Source organism: Pocillopora damicornis, chromosome 8, assembly GCF_964200805.1.
Source record: "Pocillopora damicornis chromosome 8, jaPocDami1.2, whole genome shotgun sequence".
Taxonomy (NCBI): Eukaryota; Metazoa; Cnidaria; class Anthozoa; order Scleractinia; family Pocilloporidae; genus Pocillopora; species Pocillopora damicornis.
The window spans coordinates 23,895,844-23,917,479 of record NC_142677.1 but is presented as its reverse complement, the minus strand read 5'-3'; the positions used below and the strand labels follow the sequence as shown (position 1 = coordinate 23,917,479).

Sequence of the window (21,636 nt, the reverse complement as noted above, 5' to 3'; positions counted from 1 at the left end):
GCGGTGGGGTAAGGCACGGTGGGGGATTCCGCAAAGTTAACGTGTTACTTTGATGAACGAACGTAGGCAAGTATTGGGCAAACAATTACAGTCGAACTCAAATTTTTATTTCAAAAGAGACTCATCGACTGGATGTTCAATACACTGAAAATGAAGATTTCAAATTCCCGTAACGGTTAAAATTGCAAAATGATGTTCAATACTTTCTTTTAGTAAGCTCATGCCAAAAGTACATGCTAAGAATTTCACTCAATGCATGTCTCAAAATCAATCCCCTCTTCATTTGAGAGTGCCGCTTCAGGCAGCATCCGGAGTCCTGAGTCATAGATCCAGTCCAATGCTATATTTTCGTTCCAGTCCTCTACAGTTTTGACTGTAAACATCGTAGTTGTCATAGCAGCATACAAGACGAGACAGCCTCAAGAGTTGAAAAGCCAGTCGGCAACGAAATGCACAGCAACTCACGGAAAGTCAACTGAATTTATTCCAGGATTCAGATCTAAACCTACAGGAAGATGACTGATGTCGAAATCGTACCCAACACCAACATAAATGACGCAGATCCGTTCAATGAAGACGAGGTAAGCGAAAGATCTAGCGTTATCTTGCCAGAGACATGATGGAATCTGGCGCGCTTAGCTTATTTGAGGCTTGAGTTGCTGTTCTTTCCTACATTTATAAATGTTATAATTTAGCTCTCATCATCCGAGGCTGAAACTTCCGTTATACGACATCTATCGGTTGGACAGAGGCCACATCGCACATAACGTAAAGGCCCTGTACATTAATGAAATCGTCTTCAATAGTCATACTTTGAGCTTGTTTAGGTATCAAAGTATAATTTAACCAGATCTTCGTTTTTCAGCCTGTTTTAGCTGTAAGCTTAAATGTTCGTATTAGCTAATTCTAAAATTTTGGACGTACACATATCGCATTTTGGCGATTAGTAACTACACTGTATACACTTATTTTTCCAGGCCGAGAGACGGTTTCTAAACTCCAAACCAACATGTTTTATTATAGTTGGAAAGCCGGTTAGTACCTGTGACTGTTCAAGATACAGATCTGTCAATGAACTGTACAACTGAAGATCATGATCATGATCATGATCTACAAGCAGGACCCTAACGACTGAAGTTACATTTATCGTTAGCCAATGCAACTCAAGTTAATTCTCAGCTTTATCAAATCGATCAGAGTCGTTGTCGGACTTTTGATGGTCTTAGATCAGTTTCATTGCACCAAATAGTTATTACACTTGAACAGCAAGGCAAGAGGCATTGCAAGTGTTTGTAAATCCTGTTGAGCTGACAGTTGTGCTACCGTACAGTATGATCTTAAGTACAGTGAGTTGTAATTATTCTTTCCAGCAGACATTTTCATCAAAATAATTATTTCTTCATTATTGTTTACATTCTGAGGAGGTAAACAAAGACAAACTGTGCTTAACTATTCCAAAGTTTTGACAGTATCTGTTGATTATTCATTGTTATATGTAGTTTCATTCCTGTGTTGAATGCTGATAAAAAAAATTCCAGCTTATTTTCTATTTGAAAAAATGGTTTTTTTCTGTTCTCAAATAAAAAAAGTGTGACATGATACTTTTTCTGCATAAACAGGGTTCAGGTAAAACCTCCCTTGCAAGGAAGCTTGCCAGAGCATGGAAATGTGAGCTTATTAATGGTGAGTAGGAAGGGCATGCTATAAAGTGAACATTATTTCAACATCTACTACTTGTAAATGAAGCCATATATTTAGTTAACATTCTTTGTACCTTTAAAATTCTCTCAAATTTATATCAGTGTGGAATTAAATCTGTACCTACACTGGGCAGACAATTGAAAAATATCTTTTGTTAAGAGTGTTATTTCAAAACAGGTATTATTGTAGTCTTATGCTTGAATAATTTCTTTCAATTGATTTATGACTGCTTGTTATTGCTTTTTTATTTCTTCTATCCAAGGCTCAGAAATAATCAATCAAGGAATTGAACTGCAAACAGAACTAGGTGCCAATGCACAAGATATTTTGCTGAGAGGTGAAGCAATTCCCGAAGAAGTTTGTGCAAAGGTTTTATTGGACAAGATCAGTTCCCCAGAAGTTGCCCATCATGGTGAGTACAAACATTTATTATCAGAAATGCTTCTTATCAAAATGTTGATAACCAAGATCTGTGTAGTTTGTTGAGAGACACTGAATTATGTTGCTACAAAAACCTACTTGTTTACTACTTTGTTTGAATTTTTTTCATTACTTTTGTATAGCTTTGATAAAATTTCCTGTTCTCTTTTTTAGGGTATGTACTGGATGGATTTCCTTCATTGTGTGAGGACTGGTTATCAATGGCTGATCAGCTTGACCTTGTCAAAAATCTACCACTAACACCGGACTTTATCATTAACATGAAGGTAAAGAACATAAGTGAACTTAAGGGGAGATTAAAATGATATTAGAAATTGTCAAGGTCTTTTTTATCATGTGATATAAATATGGATATATGATGTTAAAGTAGTTATTTTCTGAATAGAAAATAAAACAGTGGCACATATCTACATTTAGTTTTAGTTGATACAAATGCCAACTGATTTTCTTGTTCTCATCAGATTCCAGATAAAGATTTAGAAAAGCGACGTTGTGAGCAGCGTGTGGATCCTTTGACTGATATACTTTACACAAAGAGTGAATACACCCCTGAGCTTCAAGCTAAAGATGATAAAGAAAAAGATGAAGAAGAAGAAGAAGATGAGGAGGAAGAAGAAGCAGAAGAAGAAATGACTGAAGAAGAGGAAGAGGTTGGATTTGATTTCAAACTTTAGAACTTAGATAGTGGTATTGTTGGTGTTACAATCTATTATTAATAGTATCTGTAATCTTGAGTTGAAAAACTCACCATGACTTTTGTGTCTACCTAATGCCATTGTTTTAATCTTCGCTGAACTTGAGTTTACAGTCTGCATGATGCAATGCAGTGGCCTTACATTAGATAAAAACACAACTGCATGAAAGATGGCATGGCAATCACATCTACAACTAATTTTTTTTTTATCGTGAAGGAGGAAGAAGAAAGAGAAGAGATTACACCAGAACTTGTTGCAAGACTTGTCACAAGGCCAGAGGACTTACCTCAGAATGTTGCTGCCAGTATCAAAAAGTATCGTGACATGATGCTGAGAACGCTTGAGGTATGTAACATGTTCACTGTACATATTGTACCACAACTAGATTGATATAACCAGATTGACATAAACATAATTTATATTATTTATACAGTTTCCCTTTGGACTTATCTTTTTGAGAATGTTGTCAATTTTGATGAACTTATTTTTTGCGTTAGGGTCAGCTATGTAAAAAATGACTTTTAAGTAATTAAACTGAAATGAATGGGGTTCAAATGTGTTTTTTCCCCTTAGGATTACATGGCTGATCATGATCAACAGAAGCTTATTGAGTTGGATGGTAATGAGAATCCAAAAGTTGTCTTCAAAGTGAGTATTATGTCTGGCTAAAAAGAAGATGATCATGTTTCAATTTTCTTTAGTGGTATAATTAAAAAAGCATAGGAATTTAACAGTAGTAAATAAACTGTAAACTGTACTTACAGTACTTTGAAATAATATAACAATTGCTCTTTTTTTGTTTAAAGACGGCTGCATATAAATACCTATCATCAGTAATTACTTTTGTATTTTAGCTTCCAACTTTTGAGGTAATTAAGTTCCACCTCACACTTTATTTCAGTCTCTTATGATGAAACTGAACACCTTCAAATTAAACCATGCACTGGTGCCCCTACGACTTCAAGGAGCAGAAGAAGGAGAGGAAATATCAGATGATACGGAGACTGATGACCTTCTGCGCACATTGGCAGCAACTGAGATGGTAGCACCAAAGTTCCGTTGGCGACGCAGCAAGTGGGGACGTGCTTGCCCTGTGGCATTGAAGGAGGGTAACATTGCTCAAGGCGTGGCACAGTTTTCAGTCAGGTAAAGAGACACAAAATTACAAAGTTGTTGTAGGTTGTCAGAAACTTGTGGAAAGGTCCTTGAAATTGGAAATGGAGAAGGGTTATCTTAATTGACTGCTACAGTTTTGTATTTGTCTTAAAACTTGATGAACATAACATTTCCCCACCTGAAAAGTATAGATCAGAAGACCATCCACTTGTTAGTCCTTGATGCATCTATGATCCAAATTTGCTCTGAGGGATAAAGTGCTGTATGTGTAGCACTAAGTCAGTTTTTAAAATTGATTTGTTCTGTTTAACTTTTCAGTTTCTTGGACAAGCTATATGTGATGGCATCAAATGAATCACTGGCCCACTTCATGAGGAATCCACGTCCCTTCCTTGCCCCCCACTTGCCCTGTCCTCCCTGTAAAGTGTGTGTCCTGGGTCCACCCCACTCAGGAAAAACTGTACTGGCTCAATCATTGGCTCAGAGATACAATGCCAAGGTAAAAATGGAACAGCAGTGATCCAGGTCTCCTTTTTGTAAATGATTTTCCCATGGCTAATGAAGAAAAGCTGCCTTCTCTACTGTAGTCCCTAAGGGGAGTTATTAGTCTCCAGGGATTCCATACAGGGGGCTCATTAGGCATGTGGTGGAGGGGGGGAGTGTTTTTCGAAAAACTAATCTGGAACCAAATGGAAAGATATTATTTCTCTTTCAAATCATCACTCAGCTGGAATGAATAGGGTTTACAACATGCATTTATTTGGAACAAATTTTTCTCAGAAATGTTACCCAGCCCAAGTGAATTTAACTTTCATTTTCATAACATCCTAATTTTGCTGCTTGTTTTTTGTATTATGGGAAATCAATTGTGCTGACTATAAACTTGAAGCTCTCTATAGAGGGCCTATAAGTAAGAATGTTTGCATTAAAAGGTGCAAACAAATGGATCAAAAAATATTATTTACTGGTCATGCTGTTGTTTTCACTTATTCTTGATGCCCTTAATTTCATTCTTCAGGTTTTTGACATTGATGAATTAATCAAGCCACGGAAAGAGGCTGCTAGGAAGAAAATGTTGGATGAACTAAGGGAGGAAACTATCGAATCTGCAAAATCCAAAATAACTGCAGCAAAACAATCACAACAACTTGAAGCTGCTGAGGAGGGAGATGAATGTAAGTCTGCAACTAAATATTCAATATTATGCTTCAATTACATTCACAATATACTGAAAGAAAGAATAATTTCCTCTGTAATGCAACTCCATTTACAAAGCTAACCATTTAATTTTCATTAGTTAGATAGATATTTTACAATCAGTGTACTGTTGCAACCTTGATTAGTCTTTTAATGAAGAGGTTAGAGTGTCCTGTGCACTGACTATAGCTGTGTGCAGATGCTCATACAAATAAACAAAGTCTTTTGTTTATCTTGGCAAAAAGTTTTCTGTCAGGTATTTGGTAGAACATCTAACTCCAAGTCAGAAGTTCATGACCCATGGTAAACTTTTTAAATTAATTTTTTTTTGTTATTCCGGTAGTCATCTCCATCTGAGGTGTTAACAAAGCTCAGTCTTAGGGCATATTTAACTTCTATGTTTTCTTCCTCAAACAGCTGATCCAGCTGAAGATGCTGGAGAAGCAGCAGTAGAAGGGAAAGAGGGGGATGAAGATGGAACCAGTGGAGGAGAGAAAACACAGGAAGGAGATGAAGCAGGTGATGATGGTAAACCAAGGGTGGCTATTAAGGTAGAGGTACCTATTGATGCTAATCATCCTGAAGTTGTGAAGATTGTCAATGAGGTCATGGCCGAGGCTGAGAAAAGAGAACCTGAACTACCACCAGATGAGTATACTGATGTGATTGAAGAGGCTATTCAAAAGAGATATGCTGAGCTTCAGGAACTGAATCCTGATGGACCTCAGTAAGTTTGTACAGTAGTGATTTTGGCTTTGGATAAACTTGGATTCTATGTTGTCATTTTTCTTGCACTTGGCAGCCATCCATGTTACTATGATGTAGCATAATGGTCTGAGCGAGGGTAGTGACTTACTTTTCATAAACCTGAAGAGAAGTAATCATCATGAACATGTGAACAACTTTTTCGGATACGGAAGGTCTAATGTATTCTACAACCTGTTGTTAGCACTGGGCCTCATTCAAGGCTGAGAAACTTCAAGGGTAGAATTTGTCGGCCAGACTTTGGTGAAAAACTGTAACACCACAGCCAAAGGATTTTAAAACCCTTTTCTTTGATTTTGCTTCTATGGCGTTATCGAGAAAACTTTTCCATTTATTTTTCTGACAAAGCACTCTAGAACCTATTGTTCTTTTTTCATCGACGTAAGTAGCAACCATTTCGAAAAATGTTTTGTTTGTTTTTATCCTAGTGCTGGTGGTTACATTTTGGACAACTTTCCAAGAACACGAGAACAGTTCACTTCAATGATTGAAAGGAACATTGTTCCTGATGAGGTGATATGCCTAAGAGATGATAGTGAAAATGGAGAATACTTGCTGAAAAGATGGTATTACACCAACAAAGAAGGTATCTTAAGAAACATATTCCAGAGTGCAAGACTGACACACGGACACACACGCAGACAGACAAACAGACAGGCACGTGGACTCGTGAACAGATGTGCTAGCTGATTCATTATGATAGGATGGTGAACGGACATGAATATAAGGAATTTTCTTTTCCATGACCCTGGCTTCCTATCACGATACTGAGAAAAACAAAACCACCTTTGATATTATATGGAACAGATCCATTCTGGGTCTCCCGGTTTCTGGTCATGTTGGATATGAAGTTAAAGTCTGGGTTTTTAGCATTTCTGTTGTGCGCGCGTCTATTTTCAAATTTGATTGATGAGCATGATTTGTTTTTTCCAGAACTTCACGAGAAATGGGAGGCCAGACGCGCCGAGGAACGAGCTAGACAGGAAGCCGAGCGAGCTGAAAGGGAGAGGAAAGAAAAAGAAGAAGCTGAAAGAAAGGCTGCGGAGGAAGCCAAGAGGAAGGAAGAGGAAGAAAGGCTCCGGCAGGAGCAAGCTGAGGAAACCGGCGAGGGAGAGGAAGAAACACAGAAGGTCGATGGAGAGGATTCTAAGGAAGAGAAGGCAGGAGAAGAGGAAGGAAAAGAAGAGGAGGAGGAAGACGATGGTGCTACTACTGAAGCTGAACCGAAGGCTACTGAGACACCTGAGGTGCAGCCTTCAGTAGAAGACCTGTCATTAGGTCCGGGACCTGAAGAAGAGGAGTTAATCCTGGATTCAGACATGCCACCCAATACTCCCGAGACAGAGGAGTTCAAGAATCTTAGAACGAACTATGATCGAGACTTTACTCAGCTGTTGTCTGTATTGAAAGGCACGAATAATATAGAACCTATAATGGTAGCTGTTGACAAAGAACTGGACAAACTAAGCAAGGAGGTCGTCAAAAGAGTTGAAGGTAAGAAAGTACATCTGTGTGACCACTGTAATAAAAAATATCGTTGTCGATAAGAGTACAGATCATGCCTAACCACTGTTGATTTGTTAAGTCTCGTTTCAGTTAAAGTGAATCGCATTTCTGTTTCAGCCCCGTTCAATTACCGCGGCTGGGAGTACACAGGAATGGATCAAGACGAAGAAGAAGAAGACTTCGCGGAGGAAGAAGAAGAGGAGGAAGAGGAAGAAGAGGACATTTATAACAAGGACAAGAAAAAGATCTTTGGGGACACAAACCATTACTGTCCTGTAATGTTGAAGGAAAAGTTCGTTTTGTGGCCGGGTATCGCTGAATGTGCTGCCAAATACCGCGAGAGAACATACTTTTTCTCCTCTCCTGAATCTAGGGGTGTCTTCTTGGATGATCCAGAGAGTTTTTTGCCGAGCAATAGACCTCTTGAGGTGAGAAATTTTACAAACTACAAATGGCTTCTGATTTGCATTTGGTTTGTGGCGATTACAACGAACGCAAAAGCACACATGCTGTTTCTCATTGAACTGTTATTTATTCAATCGATAGCCTCCCCCGATTCGTCTTTTGATCGTTGGTCCCAAAGGAGCAGGTAAAACCCTTCATGGCCGTCAACTTGCCAAACAAATGGGCGTATTCCACATCTCATTCAAGGATCGTCTCCAGGAACTTATTATCGCAAAGACGAAAAAGAAGATTGGGCCTGAGTATGATGATGACGAAGAAGGAACCGGTGAACAAGCCATCACAGCACCTGAAGGACTGGAGGGGACTGGTCAGTATTTTTGAGTGCAATTCTAGATTTTGCTTCATTCGATTTTTGTTCAAAAATGAAGAATTATTAAAAGTTTCTCATCACTTTGAAGTAGACTTCCAGATATGCATTTCAGTAAGAAAAATTGTGTTTTATCCAGATACAGAAAATGCTATTAAGGCCGAAGAGGGAGAAGCTGATGGCGAGGAAGGGATTGGGGGCGAAGGAGAACAAGAACTGGAACTAACAGACGAAGAGGAAAGCATCCGCGCCAATTTAGCTGATGGTGAAGCCTTACCAAACGAAACTTTGGACAAGATTCTCCCAGCATGGTGGAACGAGGAGCCCTTCAGGTGAGATGGGTGCTATACTACACGTCATTAACAAGTTAAATTATTGCTTATTCTGTTAACTTCGTAGACATCTACGCGCTTTAGTCAAGAGAACTCTATTGATCTAAGCTTACCACGCTTTTACTGGAATTTTCGAATAAATTAAACCTACTGAAGCGATCGACGATTCTTTTGGTTTATTTTTTCTTTTGTTTTTCTTGTTTCCCTCAAGATCTACTGGGTTTATCTTGGAGGGTTTCCCCCGTACTGAAGCTGAGGCTCGTTACCTTTCCTCCGTGGGCCTGTTTCCAGACATTGCAGTGATCCTTGTGGTGGAAGACACAGAAATTGTTGACCGCCTCCTGCCACCACTTCTTGACAAATGGCGCCTGAAACGAGACAAGCGAGAGGCGGAGAAGGAGCGACAGCGAGCATTGGCTAAGAAACAGAAGGTAAAATAAATGATATCTCAGACAGTTTTCTTGTATCTCTGCCAAGAAAGCTTAGAAGATGTCTCAAGTTGGTGTCTTTGATGGTGCAGTGATCGGCTCTCACCATCGTCGTCTGAAATGTTTTTTCGTTTAGTCCAAGGAGACAACGAAGGTGTAAAGTAAATCAGCTATCACTATTTCGACAATTTTCTCTAAACATTGCCTTTTTTTTTCATTCTCTCCAAAGGACGAAGATAGAGCGCGGCGACGGGAAGAAAAGATAGCGGAAATAGAGGCCAAAAAAGCCGAGAAAATGGTAATGTTCTTGTTCACCTTGTTTTATTCTTGGTGGTTCATTTTTATTTGAACTAATTTACAATTATGTACGACCATTTCCGATCACCTGTGTTCAGTCCCACCTGCGTAACTTTTGGTTTACACTCGCTTCCAGGCCCGCAGGGCGCAGAGGGACAGCGATGACAGCGAGGATGATGGAGACGAAGATGAAGAGGACGAAGATATTGAGGCGCTGTTGGATGCTGAGGAGGAAGATGAAGAAGAAATGGAGGAAGAAGAAGAGGAGAGTGAAGAGGATGCTATCGAACGACTGAAAACTGAGATTGGAGATCGGTATGACGAGGAGACGGGACGAGTTGCTACTGTGCAGGTCAGTACGGATGAGTTGATCAGTTCCCAGTGTGTTTTGTGTTGTCAGAGAGAAAGCTATCCCTTTGAAGAATGTGGTTTTTTTTTGTTTGTAATGTCTAATAATCAAATCGAAGAATTTTTTTCTAAAAAATGACCGCATTTTTTGTTTTGTCTCTATTTTTTATAGTATACTAGCCTGAGATAAATCTAAGCCTTTTTATTTACATGCATATACACGAAGCAAGTTGCACGAAGTTGTGTTAACTGTTTACCTACTTGTAGATCGACTTTTAAGCTCTGAATAGGGAACAAAACTGCCAAAGAAAATAGGAAAAAACGAACCATACGAGGACTGCTATTGTTATAAAGAAAGCCTTCGAATGAATTTGGTTTCAAAATTGATGCAAAATTTTTTATCATAATATTTAATATTTAGGAAACACTAGAAGAGATTTCAATTCCTCGGGTTGAAATTAATGGCGGACGGAAGCCGCGCATTGTGGAGTATTGTATCAAGAAAGTTCTGAAGCCTGTGGTTGATTTCCGGGAGAGTCTATTTGATCGGTGCTTCGCTATTGATGGTTACTTGGCCAACAGAATGCTTGCTATGGGTTACAAGTTTCCGAGTCGCTTTGGAAGGTGGTGTCCTGTGAAGGTAATACTACGATTCGTCAAATCTTGTTAGTTCCAGGTTAAGAAATAGTCAGGGAAAAGTCAGGTACTGCATAGTAAGGACAGCCGTAGAGAGAGGCTGGCTGTGCCATCTGCATAAGGTCAGGGAAAAATTTTGTTTTCGCGAGAAAAGTTTGGAGAAGTCAGTTAGTTTTATAAGCTGATGTCTGTGGCAAAATGAGGAAGAGGTAATCATTATTTTTCATATCATTTCTCATCTTCATTCTTTCTTTACAGCCACTTTACTTACTTGTGCCATACTGATTTCCGTGGCTACAATGGAAAGTCCTTGATTAATTTATTCCATGTTAAATAGCCCGTTGGTTGTTGAGCACAGAAAAAAAGTGTTGACCGTAGAATGAAGTGGACTTTTCTTTTCAGTTGCTGGAAGGTGAAGTTCTTCCCCCTCAACACGGCTTTGGTGTTAATTCCTTCCCTGTTGTCTACCGACAACATATTTACTTTTGCTCGGGACGAGACGAGCGGGAGACGTTCATGCAGTGTCCATCACGTTTCTTGAAACAACCTTCTCCTAAACCTGTCGTTCCTATTAAGATGGCGATCATTGGACCTCCAAAGTCTGGCAAGACTGGATGTAAGTTTGAGTACATTTTGATAATAACGTGTAAGGTTATAGATGTTTTGCTCCCTTCTCTACTCCTTCAATTTCTCTTCCTACTCCACCCCACCTAAACATGAATTTCACCGAGATTTTCTCGTTGTGATATTTAAGCAAAACAGATTTTTGTTTTCTCTATATGTTTGATTGAGTCATGGGTACGAGAGAAAGAAGGGAAAGTCGAGAAAATTGGCTCGTTGTTTGTCTCTATAAACAAAACGCATGATTTGATTATAATGTTACTCTTTCAATGCAGTGGCAAAGCGTTTTGTGGCGGAGTATGGCGTAGTGAGACTATCTATAGGAGAAGCAGTCAGAAAAGTTCTGAATTTCCAATCATACACGGAACTGGCTCGACAAATCAACCTTCACCTAAAGGCTGGGAACCCCGTGCCAGATGAATTGGCGGTACAAGCTTTGGAGGTCGCCCTGTTGGACATGCAGTGTCAGACGCGAGGGTAAGTTTGTGGGTTGGTGGAAGAAGACATTTCCTAGAAACCCGTTTTTGTGAAAAATTACTTTGAATAACTCTAAAAAATGATTACAACTAGTCCGATCTAATATAATGAGGAGCTAGACATGAGGTTCCGAAACAAAAGTAGCGGTTTTCTTTAACTTTTCATTTTACATTATTATATATTTTTTTCATGATAGGTTTATACTTGACGGATATCCTGTCACCAAGAAACAAGTGGAGCTATTGACCGAGCGGAAGATTATTCCTGTTAGAGTTCTGGAACTACAAGTAGACGATGACGAAGTGTTGAGACGAGGAACCGCTGACCGTCATGCTCCAACAAGGTTTTAAAAAACGAAATCGATACTCCGCTTTCGGTTAAATAGACGACTGTAAACCCTCAAAGAGGCCTCTTAGACACAATGTTGTATTTTGTATCTAACAATTTGTTCAAGTTTTCATAGGCATAGCTTTGTTTTTTGTAGTGTTTTCAAGAGAATTTATATTTTGATGACTGTTTCTCGTCTTATCTGTTCCAGGATCCTTCCTTTGCACGATAGTCAACAGATACTCGGCATCAGGCTCAACGCCTGGCAGCGAGAGGTTGTGGAGGTCAGAGACTGGTACCAAAAAGAGCACAGAAATTGGGTGCCTATGGACGGTCAGCGGTCGAAGTGGTGGATTTGGAACCAGGCTCTTGATGAAGCCCGAAAAAGCGTCCGTCAGATTCAAACTTACTTACAGAGATTATCTGAAGGTAAAGTCAGAGGCGATTCATTTGATAACTACCGCAGAGAAATATGTTAGAGTGGGTAATAAGCTTTTTATCGCAATCGTGATTTGGGAACTCACTTACTAAATTGTTTTTAAAAATTCGGTTTCTAGATTACAAGCAAAATGGTGAACGACTACTCAGCGAAAAATACAACTTTGAATACCAACAAAAAACAGATGCATTGCTTGCGGCTAGTTGATAAGTTACTGAAAATGTTACTGATCGCCTAATGCAACACCACAACGCTAGAATAAGTTGAGAGGGGTTTGGAAGTTAATGGAGTAATGAGGAGACAGGTTATTTGTTGACCTTTGTTGAAGACTCGGCACCAAGCCCCGTCGTTAGTTGACTAACCTTAACCTTCTCTCGTACTTTTAGGCAAAGCGGCGTCAATAGCGGATATGTGTATCACACCGAGTGAGTGTCTTGTCCGCTTGGGCGACTTTGGCCAGTACTGCCCAGTCAGCTTAGCTGACCGTGGAGAGTTGGTCGACTGTTCTGTAAACTCTTCGCTTGAATTTGCCGCCGAGTTTCGAGGACGTTATTACAAAATGGCGTCCAGAGTGGAACTAGAACTATTTCTCGCGGATCCAGCTCGTTACGTTCCTCCTCAGGCCCCTAGAAAACTCCCTGCTCCCGACCTCCTTCCGAAAAGAAGGACGGAAGCGGAAGTTAAAGCTATGTTCCCTAAACAGATTGAACTAAAAGGCTACTGTCCTGTGACGTATCTGGATGGCAAACTGAGGTTAGTGAGTTTTAGCATGTGTGGTTTCTGTCCAACGAAGAATCTGCATTCATGTTACGACCTACATTACATGGTATATCTCTCGGCAATTTTTAAGCGAAACGATCTCTTGAAAAAAATATTTAAGAAACGTGTGTCCGAAATTCTGAAAGGAGAGGAATGATCTAGTGTAAAGTATAACGTAACTAAAGGAAGAGCAAAAAGATGGGAGGACTTGTTTTTTTTTCGCATCTTATTTATTTATCTATTCATTTACTGCTTTAATTTTTACAGCTACAAATCCATTTTGTTTTTAATTTCCTTGACTTATTGTCATTATTCGTAATTTTTTTATCCGCAGATATGAACACATTGTTCCTGGAGAGACAAACTTAGTGGTTGAATATAGAGAAAAACTATTTTGCTTTGAATCGGAAGAAAAACTTCAAAAATTTATGAGGTAATTATAATTTGACCACGCAGACAAAATTGAGAAAGGCTAAAGATAGAAGTTTCAAATTTTTAACATGAATTTCCTTTTTCTATTGCAACGGGTCGGTAAGGTAAAAAATAATTGCTAACAGCACTTAAATCAAGAATAATCAAACAGTTCTCGTTTCTATCGACAGGCTACCAGAAAAGTACCACGGATTGACACTACCACACAAGTTACCGCCGCGAAAAGAACCTTTACTTGTCAGTGGACTCCCTATGTTAGGTTACATGGAGCAGAGTGTAGCCACTGCTCTAACCAAAGCGCTAACTGCCGTGGGTTGTTTCAAACCGAAGTATCCATTCATTGATGCTAAGAAATCTGCCTTACTTTATATTGGCTATCACCTTAAAGGTCAGAAACGAGTAACGTGAACGTAAAAACATAAAAACTGGCGGAATTCATGGCAAGTAAAGAAGCCTCGTAGGCTAGTTAAACAATTGGGAGCTAAAGCACAAACGTGATATAAATGGCGACAGGAATTTAAGATTTCCTATGTGTGTATTGTTTAGTGTGAGATACTAAAACAAGCACTTTCAATTGACTGCTTGCTATCAAAGAGCGTCAGAAGTAGTTTCATTCTCCTTCTGGTCGCCACACGTGACCGTCTGTACTTAAGCGTCCTTTTGTCTCTCTCTTCACTTCCACAAAAGTGATACCGCTGCCCGCGTTATTTAGTGATTGTTTGCGTCCGCAGAAAATGTTCAACAATTTTCACTCCCTAAACATGTGAAATCTGCAATACTCTTTCTCCATTTTTATTCTTGTGATCTCAATGAATTTCACACCTGTCGTATCGCGTTTTAAGGAAGAAAGAAATGCAGAAGTACAAATCCAGTTAAAGCTGGGAGACATTTCTATTGGGATCCAGCAGTTTAGAGAGAAGTTGAACTTAAACCTTTTTGTTTTCTCATTTCAGCCTACAATCCTAAGAGCAGTGAGTATGTGCGCAAAAAATACAAACAGAAATTGATGAGGTTCGAGGAAGAGTGTGAACTGATTGGGTACCTCGGCAAAGAGATGACCGCTCGTTACCGAGAACCAGATGAACTACCCATCGACTTTGATCACAAACTGTCAGTTTTTCTGGCGCTTAAAGACATAGAACCCACACCGACCTGGTGTGCGTGATACTTCAGTCACGGTGAAATCGTTCGTACGTGAAGTTTCCTACGAAGTTGTGATGAAAGACAAAGTGTTATTTATTTTGAAAGAAATCATGGTTTACTTCTAACTCTTGACTAGCATTTGGATCTAAATTGAACCGGTATTGTGCAATGTAAATATAATGTCCGCAACAAGGTGGCAATTGTAAATAAAATTCGTTTTGACTTCTGATCGGTCTTTTTTAAGTGCCTTATTCACTTTTAGTCATAGATCATAAATATGCGCGCATGATTTCCCTTATAACGAAGTACATAAATTTTCCCTTTCTGAAATTGGAGCTGGCTTATGTTCGATCCGATACTGCACGTGGCAGCGGTCCAAAAGTCCAGTTAATCATTGATGAAAGCAAAACTAAATTAGTCTATATTTTGTGCACAATTAGACAAATAGTGACGATGGCTGGTGCTTTTAAAAATGGAGGATGGAGAAGGGAAAAAAGAGGAAAGTGTTACAGCGCCGTCGTTTCACCATAAGCCGTTGGTTTAAAAAAACGCAAAAATCGCGCCTCGAGGCATTTTCTTCAGCTTGAGCAAAAAGACGCGGCCTCCACATCTCCTAATCCCTCTATTTCCTCTTTCAATTTGTCAACTAATGTTTAAGGCAACATTATGCAGTGTGGAAACGTATTCCCCTCTTTTTAAAAATCAAATAATCTCGACAGCGACTAATTTAACTTTTGAGTCTGTTCTATGGGTATTCTGTTTAGGGTAGTCTACCACTTCTCTAGTTTGGTGGTCCATGCAGCAGGGTCAACGATTTGAACTAACTCTGAAAAAGTAATTCCACTGGGTGTGGTGCAAACTTTGCCTAGTTACATCGGGAAGTTTTCTGCTAGTGTGACTACCCTATTCATGATTTTCGTTTGATTATGTTTCAATCAAACTCGAGTCTGTGGACATTTACGATGACAAATTTGTCTTCAAGAGCAATACAAACTTGAGCCTTTACCGGTGAAGCTACAAGTCCATGGATGTTGCTTTCAAATTTCATAGATCCGAGTTGAGCGCGTGAGAAAGCATCCCAGATCCTTAACGTTCCCGATTCACTGACCGTTGCAACTGCATCGCCAAAGTCTTGCTCTAGATAACCACACCCTTTGAGTAGATTATCACCGCAACCCAGGCGTTTCTTCAGATCAAGATGCTGACCATCCCAAAGTTGTAATGATCCGTCAATGTGTCCTGTAGCAATACAGCGTCCATCAAACGAAAACTTACAGCATTTGACAATTTCTTCTTCAGGAACGCTTCGCTGAATGTGATGCACTTTCACTGTATCGTACAACATTAGACCTCTTTGACGATCACAGCATAGGAGACGATAATGAGAGACGCCGTCTTTTTGCTCGAAAACAAAGATGTCGCAGCACTCGATCATAGACTGCTTGGGGCCATTGATGTCCCTGAACGTCGATTCATCGAGATTCCAAATCTGGATGTGTCCCGATCTGGAAACAAACAAAACCAGATCATTGTCGAGGTAACTGAAGAACCTTTGGGGAGTGATCGGATGTTCTAGAGATTTAACTCTTTGTTGCAGGTCGGAATTCCACAATTCAAAACAAGCTTCTCTTTGAAACAAAATCGATTTGTCATTCGGTGACAGTGCAAAAGATTTTGCGTGGATGGACCGGTTACCACGAAGCCATCTCCCACTGGAAGCTTCATATACACTCATTCCCACTTTGCACAAAACGTATAAATGCTGACCGTTAGCCGAAAAGGAAATAGCTCTCACTCCACAATCTGCCATTTCTGCAGAACTTTTGTTTTCGAGAGTGCGACACATATAGACCGTGTCAAAGTCCTTCAGAAGCACTCTTTCCGTGTCAACCTCTTTGGCATATGTCCACCTGGTTCGCTTCGAAATTGGAGCAATACGTATTGCGAATGGCAAACCCGGGCAATGTAATTGGCGAGACTCACCACATACGTACAAACAGTCTCCACGGTTTGATACACCAAGACTTCTATGAGTCGACCCTAGGTTTATCTCTCTAAGTTCAGAACACTCAAATTCATTCGTAAGCAATTCACAGAATGTCAACAGTTGTTTCTTGGAGGAATTCAGAAGCACAAACTGTGAATTTCCTTCTGATCCAGAAAGGCAATCCACTGTTAAAGGTTCTTCGTTACTAAATGCATTCTGCTGATAAGTGTAGTCGCGCACATTCATGTTCCAAAGGGAAACACCTCTATCAAAACTGCCTGAGATGACATATTGCTCACATGATGAAATCGCACAACATGTGACGCCCCCAGTGGGCGGTTCCAATTTGATTACCAGCTCTCCTTTGTCAAGTTCCCAAATCATAAGGTTGTTTGTCACATGAGTTTCCCTAGTCACCATCGTTTTTCTGTCTTGTGAGATATAAGCATCGATAAAGGTGTGCTCGTTTTCTGGAAATAGCTCCTTTGATCCACCGTCAAATGTTACAGCTTTATCGAATCGACCGTGGACAACCACACCATGTTGTGGGACAAAAAAACAGTAGTTACAACGCTCTTCCTCGGTTGGCCAGATGTCGATCACTACTTCAGATCTGCTCCTCCATAGTTCTCTTCCTGTTTCCACTGAAAACATGTGGACGAAACCTTCTGCACATCCACAGACCAACAGAGTGTGCTCAGCCTGGTTTAAAATATCACAACAATTTACGCTGGTTTTGCAGCGGAACTTAGTGATCACAGGGTCTGTTGTCTGGGATCTGTTAACTACCTCTAGGCGGAGGGGAAGTTGGTACTTTGTTTGATACATCACAGAACAAGCTTCGAGACTTATTGCTGTAGATTCGGCTTCGTTCACTAATAACTGAAAAATCATGTTTGGGTTCTCCATCAACAAGTAGGGATGACGCCTGAGGCAAGTTATACAATCATCGACTTCTTTCGAGTCATCACCTGAAAGCTTCAAGACTGGTTTGATGCTTTGAAGTTCCTCAATTAATGAGAAAACGTCGCAAGCTTTGCTCTGCAATTGAGCAAATAGCAGCTCCAGGCTACATGCATGACGAAAAAGTCTGTTTTTCTGGCTTTCATCTAGTTTTGGTAAGGCTGTGAAATGGTGCGTTCCATGCTGAAGGGCGTATCTTTCTTCTTGAGAGTACTCCACAGGGACATCTTGACGCTGCTTGATGGAATTGTAGGTCCTTTCGCATTCTTTCAATAACACGACATTTCCTCGTGTGATTTTTACCGTAAATTTATGTTGACCGTACAATTCAGGGTGACAGAGCCAGTCAACAATTGATTTATGGAAAACATCGATGCAACCGTCATGAATGGGCAGCAAACGTGAGATTGATGCTGACATCTTTTGGAATTGGCTCCAACCATCCTCAATGTCATAGCACAGGCCGAGAATTCTCGACGCCATGGTCGCAGGTAAAGGAGAACGTGCAGCAGCAAGTGACGAAAGAAAATCGAAGAAACGCTCTTTGCCAACTCCAAGATCCTTTTGCAGGCGATCAATATATTGCTCATAGACAGATGTGATCCCACGAGGGAAAACATCTGAGAGATTTGAAGATGTGAGGGTGCTTTTATGGTCTTCGACATGCTTAATGACAAAGTGTGCATACAACATAAGTCCTTCTGCTTGACTTACAAAGCGACTAACATTTTGCTCGATGCTGGTATTGGGCAACAGCCGCCTTAAGCTTTCTTCAAAAAATAACTCGATGTCTTTCTCGTTCTTCTCGTCTGAGGGGTGGAGGACAAACGGGTTGAAGTGAGCTAGTTTGTCAATCATTGCTTGTCCAGTGCGACCGGTGATAACAAACTTTATCCAGGATGGTAGCTTGTGGAACTGTGTTCTGATCATATCAAAGAGTTCGTTTCTTCCCTGATGTTCACATTCATCTACAGCGTCCACCACCAAGAGGATGTTCATCCCTGGATCTGCCATCATGTTCGTAGTCTCTTGAAGAACGTGCGTGAACAGTTCCTCCATAATCATGGTCGTCAGATCAGTTGTGTTTAAGCAAGCCAACTGACCCGTCAGGACGTCCTTAAAACCTGGAAGATTGTCACACAAATGTCTGGCCAGTGACTGTACCATTAGCTCTGGTTTCCTTCTCCTCTGGTTATTGTGCTGACAGAAGTGCATTCCACCAAGAACCGAGCGCTCTTTCATGTTATGGCATAACTGTGCTGCAATAACAGATTTGCCCATACCAGCATTTCCAGTTATGATAAGAACACGTGAATCAGACATGCGATTTTGAAACCAACTTTCGACATGACTGAAAACCCATTTGCGAGTTCCTGGATGATACTTGGATGCGTAAAAATGGACTTCCCCGGAGAAATCAAACTTAGCAAGTCTTTCTATGCAAATGCTGGCAGACAGTGGCGCGGCTCTAAGATTCTCTACTCGCGAAGCGTCTTCACCGAGACGTTGAACTGCGTCAGCAATCTCCTTCCAAGATGATTGAAATGAAGCTTCGTCGATCTCGACAATCGTTGCGTGACTGTAATGGTTTCGATACCAGTGTATCGTTTTCACTGCAGCCTGGACTGTGTTATCCGTTGAAGGAGGTTTTGCGGCCCAGCCAGTAGCAGGAGCTGGCATTCCACAAACGTTACGAAGCAAAACGTAAAGAAGAGAAATGTCGAAGCGTTTAGAAGCAGGGGTACCAACCGCCGGCGCCGGGTAAAGTTTGTCCCACTGGGACTTGTTTATCTTCCCCTCTCGATTCAGTTTACGTATGTCAGGTTTCTTCCGGTTCAAGAACTTCAGGAGCTGAGGGGGAGGTACATAGCGATCAAATATGCGTCGTAGCGCCGCAGTACCTCTGTTAATAAGAAGGGTGTTCAGCTTCATACCCAATAGCGTGTCATCAGTTATTTCCAAGCAGCATGCCATTGTGGGATAGAAATAACTACCAAGAAGTTCCTAAAAATAAACGATTTCAAAAAATGTGTATGTGGATTAAGCGCCTGATAAGAGCGATTTCCATCGCCCCGTTTATTGTTAGCTTAGAGAAACGGTTAATTAGCCATACATCACGTAAACCCTTAGGCAAGAGAATATTAATAATATTAGTAATGATAGTAATAATAACAATAATAATAACTTTTCATTGCCATCATTACTGTTATTAAGGCGCGTTTATACCCCGCCCTCATCCTTAATAATTCGTGGTCCTTCACAAAACCTAAGACAGCAATTTGACCAACAACAGAACGAGGTAACAGGGAACCAGGACTGAGAAAAATAAGATTTTCAATTTTTTTCGAAAGCTCGGACAGATCTGGGTCACCAAGTAACCATTTTGTTAACCACTTGAACATAAATCTGAAAGGGATTGTGACCTGTTTTAACATCAGGAAAAAATTTGCATGAAGTTAACAGTTTGGACAAATGCTTCGTGATTAACAATACCTTGTAAAAGTACTCAAGTTTTGAAGCGAGTCCGCTTGTTCCGGTCGTATTGAGAACCCTCTACAAACTTTGGATCACATTTCAACATTGAAAACAAATTTTATTTGTCCTGTCATGCATCTTTTTATCTCCTCTTTCCACATCTTTACTTTAGTCGCAACTAAAACAAAGTTTGCAGAGGACCTTGTGCTGTGCTCTGTGGCTGAGCGAACATAATTATCCTCGAAAACTTCTTTATTGTTAACGTTCAATCGGAGTTATCATAATATTCTGTTCCTGGGCGAACTTTTCCATATAAAAAAAAAAAGCTAATGTAAGAGGCGGTATGTTTGCAAACAAAACTGTTCCTCTTCCGACATCTATTGTTTTAAAAAGGTAGAGCGAAAACTTGTTCAGCTTTCAGTTTTGCACTAACCTTATTGAGAAAAAACTGATAGTTTGGTTGTTTATATAGCAAGGGAGCGCTGAAATAATTCATTATCTCTTGACCCTATATCCATAAAATTTGATCCTTGAACATCGCGTTACGCATGGCGTATAGAGCTCTCAGCCAATTCCCCTCACTAATCATTTGGTATTTTTTACAGTAGTAATTGAATATGCACGTGTTCTTTTTCTTCTCTCTCTCGATTGACAGAATTTAACAAATTTAAGCCGCTGGAATCAAAGAAATCAAAACGTTTCTGAGAAAGATTGCGAAACAAACTTTAGAGAGTGACTTCCGGTCTATCTGCTCAGACAAACCTCTCTGTTTCATCAAAAATTAGACTTATTTGAAAGTAATGACGAACAAATTTTACGGGGAATGACTGAATACATTACTGCAGTAATGTATGTAATGTAGTAAACTACGGATCCAGCTATATCACAAACCAATCGTTACACGGAGTCTCCTAAAATCTCTTGAATTAGGTCGGTAATTGACTTGAGATATTCATCGCAACACTGACCTGGCAAACCAAAGTGTTGAAGAAGTAGAAATAATCCTTCTACGTGGTCGTGTGGTTTTCATTAAATCAGTCAAACCGAAGGGAACTAACAAAGACCGTCGGATCACTAAGTGAAACTTCCAAACAACAACTACTAGAGGTGAATTTGAACGCTTGGGATTGTAAAACGAGCGGAACTTCTGAAATTTCTTGAGTCGAATTTCAGTGATTACTCAAGAGCCGTCTAAGAGCGTATTGCAGTTTTTGGCAAGGGTTATAGACAACAACGCAATAAAATTACGGTTAAAAGTATGCACACAGTATTTCAAGTTATGAAAAAGACTCTTTACCTTTCGTGAACACCTTAAAACGTCGACGCGTTTAAAACAAAACCCAGTTGATCATACCATACAGTATGGAGACGTGACTCAGCAGTAAATTGCGTGACAACTATAATAGCTTTGTTTTACGTCAAAGGAAACGTCTCGGTTCAGTGCTCATACACCGATTTTAAAAACGCTCAAAGCTCTACAGAATGTTCAGGATTATCTCTAGAGAGTAAAAGGCCTGTTCAAATGGAGGTGGGGGACCCTTGGTAGGTGAGGTAACCCGCCTAGCCGTGGTCTAAAAGTAAAACGTGTTTACATACACTCTTACAATACCGGGGGGCTGGAGTGAGGTTTCTTAAGGTTGTTGCTGCGCGTCCCAAGCTCACGTCTCGAGAAGGACGAAAGATTAACTCTCGGACACGTATTCACTTATTCACTTATTCAGCGTTGTGTTACGCGGTGTTAGGTTACGAGAGGAACCGTTGAGTTAATACGTCGTAAGA

At 40.2% G+C, this 21,636-nt stretch overlaps 2 protein-coding genes across 2 annotated transcripts; one reads left to right on the top strand and one right to left on the bottom strand.

The window, feature by feature from the left end:
• The first annotated feature begins 363 nt into the window (after positions 1 to 363).
• Positions 364 to 14,661, top strand: LOC113665693 (adenylate kinase 9). The gene is made up of 29 exons (XM_027181424.2): positions 364 to 581; positions 978 to 1,034; positions 1,620 to 1,683; positions 1,964 to 2,113; positions 2,296 to 2,408; positions 2,604 to 2,792; positions 3,054 to 3,182; positions 3,411 to 3,485; positions 3,739 to 3,983; positions 4,272 to 4,452; positions 4,972 to 5,128; positions 5,568 to 5,877; positions 6,344 to 6,501; positions 6,849 to 7,409; positions 7,539 to 7,849; positions 7,968 to 8,193; positions 8,333 to 8,525; positions 8,737 to 8,956; positions 9,183 to 9,251; positions 9,387 to 9,602; positions 10,020 to 10,238; positions 10,637 to 10,850; positions 11,131 to 11,332; positions 11,529 to 11,675; positions 11,871 to 12,088; positions 12,485 to 12,851; positions 13,192 to 13,290; positions 13,460 to 13,677; positions 14,243 to 14,661. Exons 1-29 carry the CDS (start codon positions 516 to 518, stop codon positions 14,452 to 14,454), a joined length of 5,586 nt encoding a protein of 1,861 aa, XP_027037225.2. The 5' UTR covers positions 364 to 515; the 3' UTR covers positions 14,455 to 14,661.
• LOC113665703 (uncharacterized) lies at positions 13,069 to 21,251 on the bottom strand. Its single transcript, XM_089180564.1, has 2 exons — positions 21,155 to 21,251; positions 13,069 to 19,386 (listed from the first exon to the last, which is right to left on the bottom strand). The coding sequence occupies exon 2, from the start codon at positions 19,354 to 19,356 to the stop codon at positions 15,364 to 15,366; it is 3,993 nt and encodes a 1,330-aa protein (XP_089036690.1). The 5' UTR covers positions 19,357 to 19,386; positions 21,155 to 21,251; the 3' UTR covers positions 13,069 to 15,363.
• Positions 21,252 to 21,636: the final 385 nt, after the last annotated feature.

Bases quoted from the DNA above. Each gene is read 5' to 3' on its own strand.
- LOC113665693 (XM_027181424.2), top strand. From the start codon at position 516: ATGACTGATGTCGAAATCGTACCCAACACCAACATAAATGACGCAGAT. The intron at 5,129-5,567 runs GTAAGTCTGCAA...TTCCTCAAACAG, and splicing joins TGCTGAGGAGGGAGATGAAT to CTGATCCAGCTGAAGATGCT. The intron at 12,089-12,484 runs GTAAAGTCAGAG...TCGTACTTTTAG, and splicing joins CTTACAGAGATTATCTGAAG to GCAAAGCGGCGTCAATAGCG.
- LOC113665703 (XM_089180564.1), bottom strand. From the start codon at position 19,356: ATGGCATGCTGCTTGGAAATAACTGATGACACGCTATTGGGTATGAAG.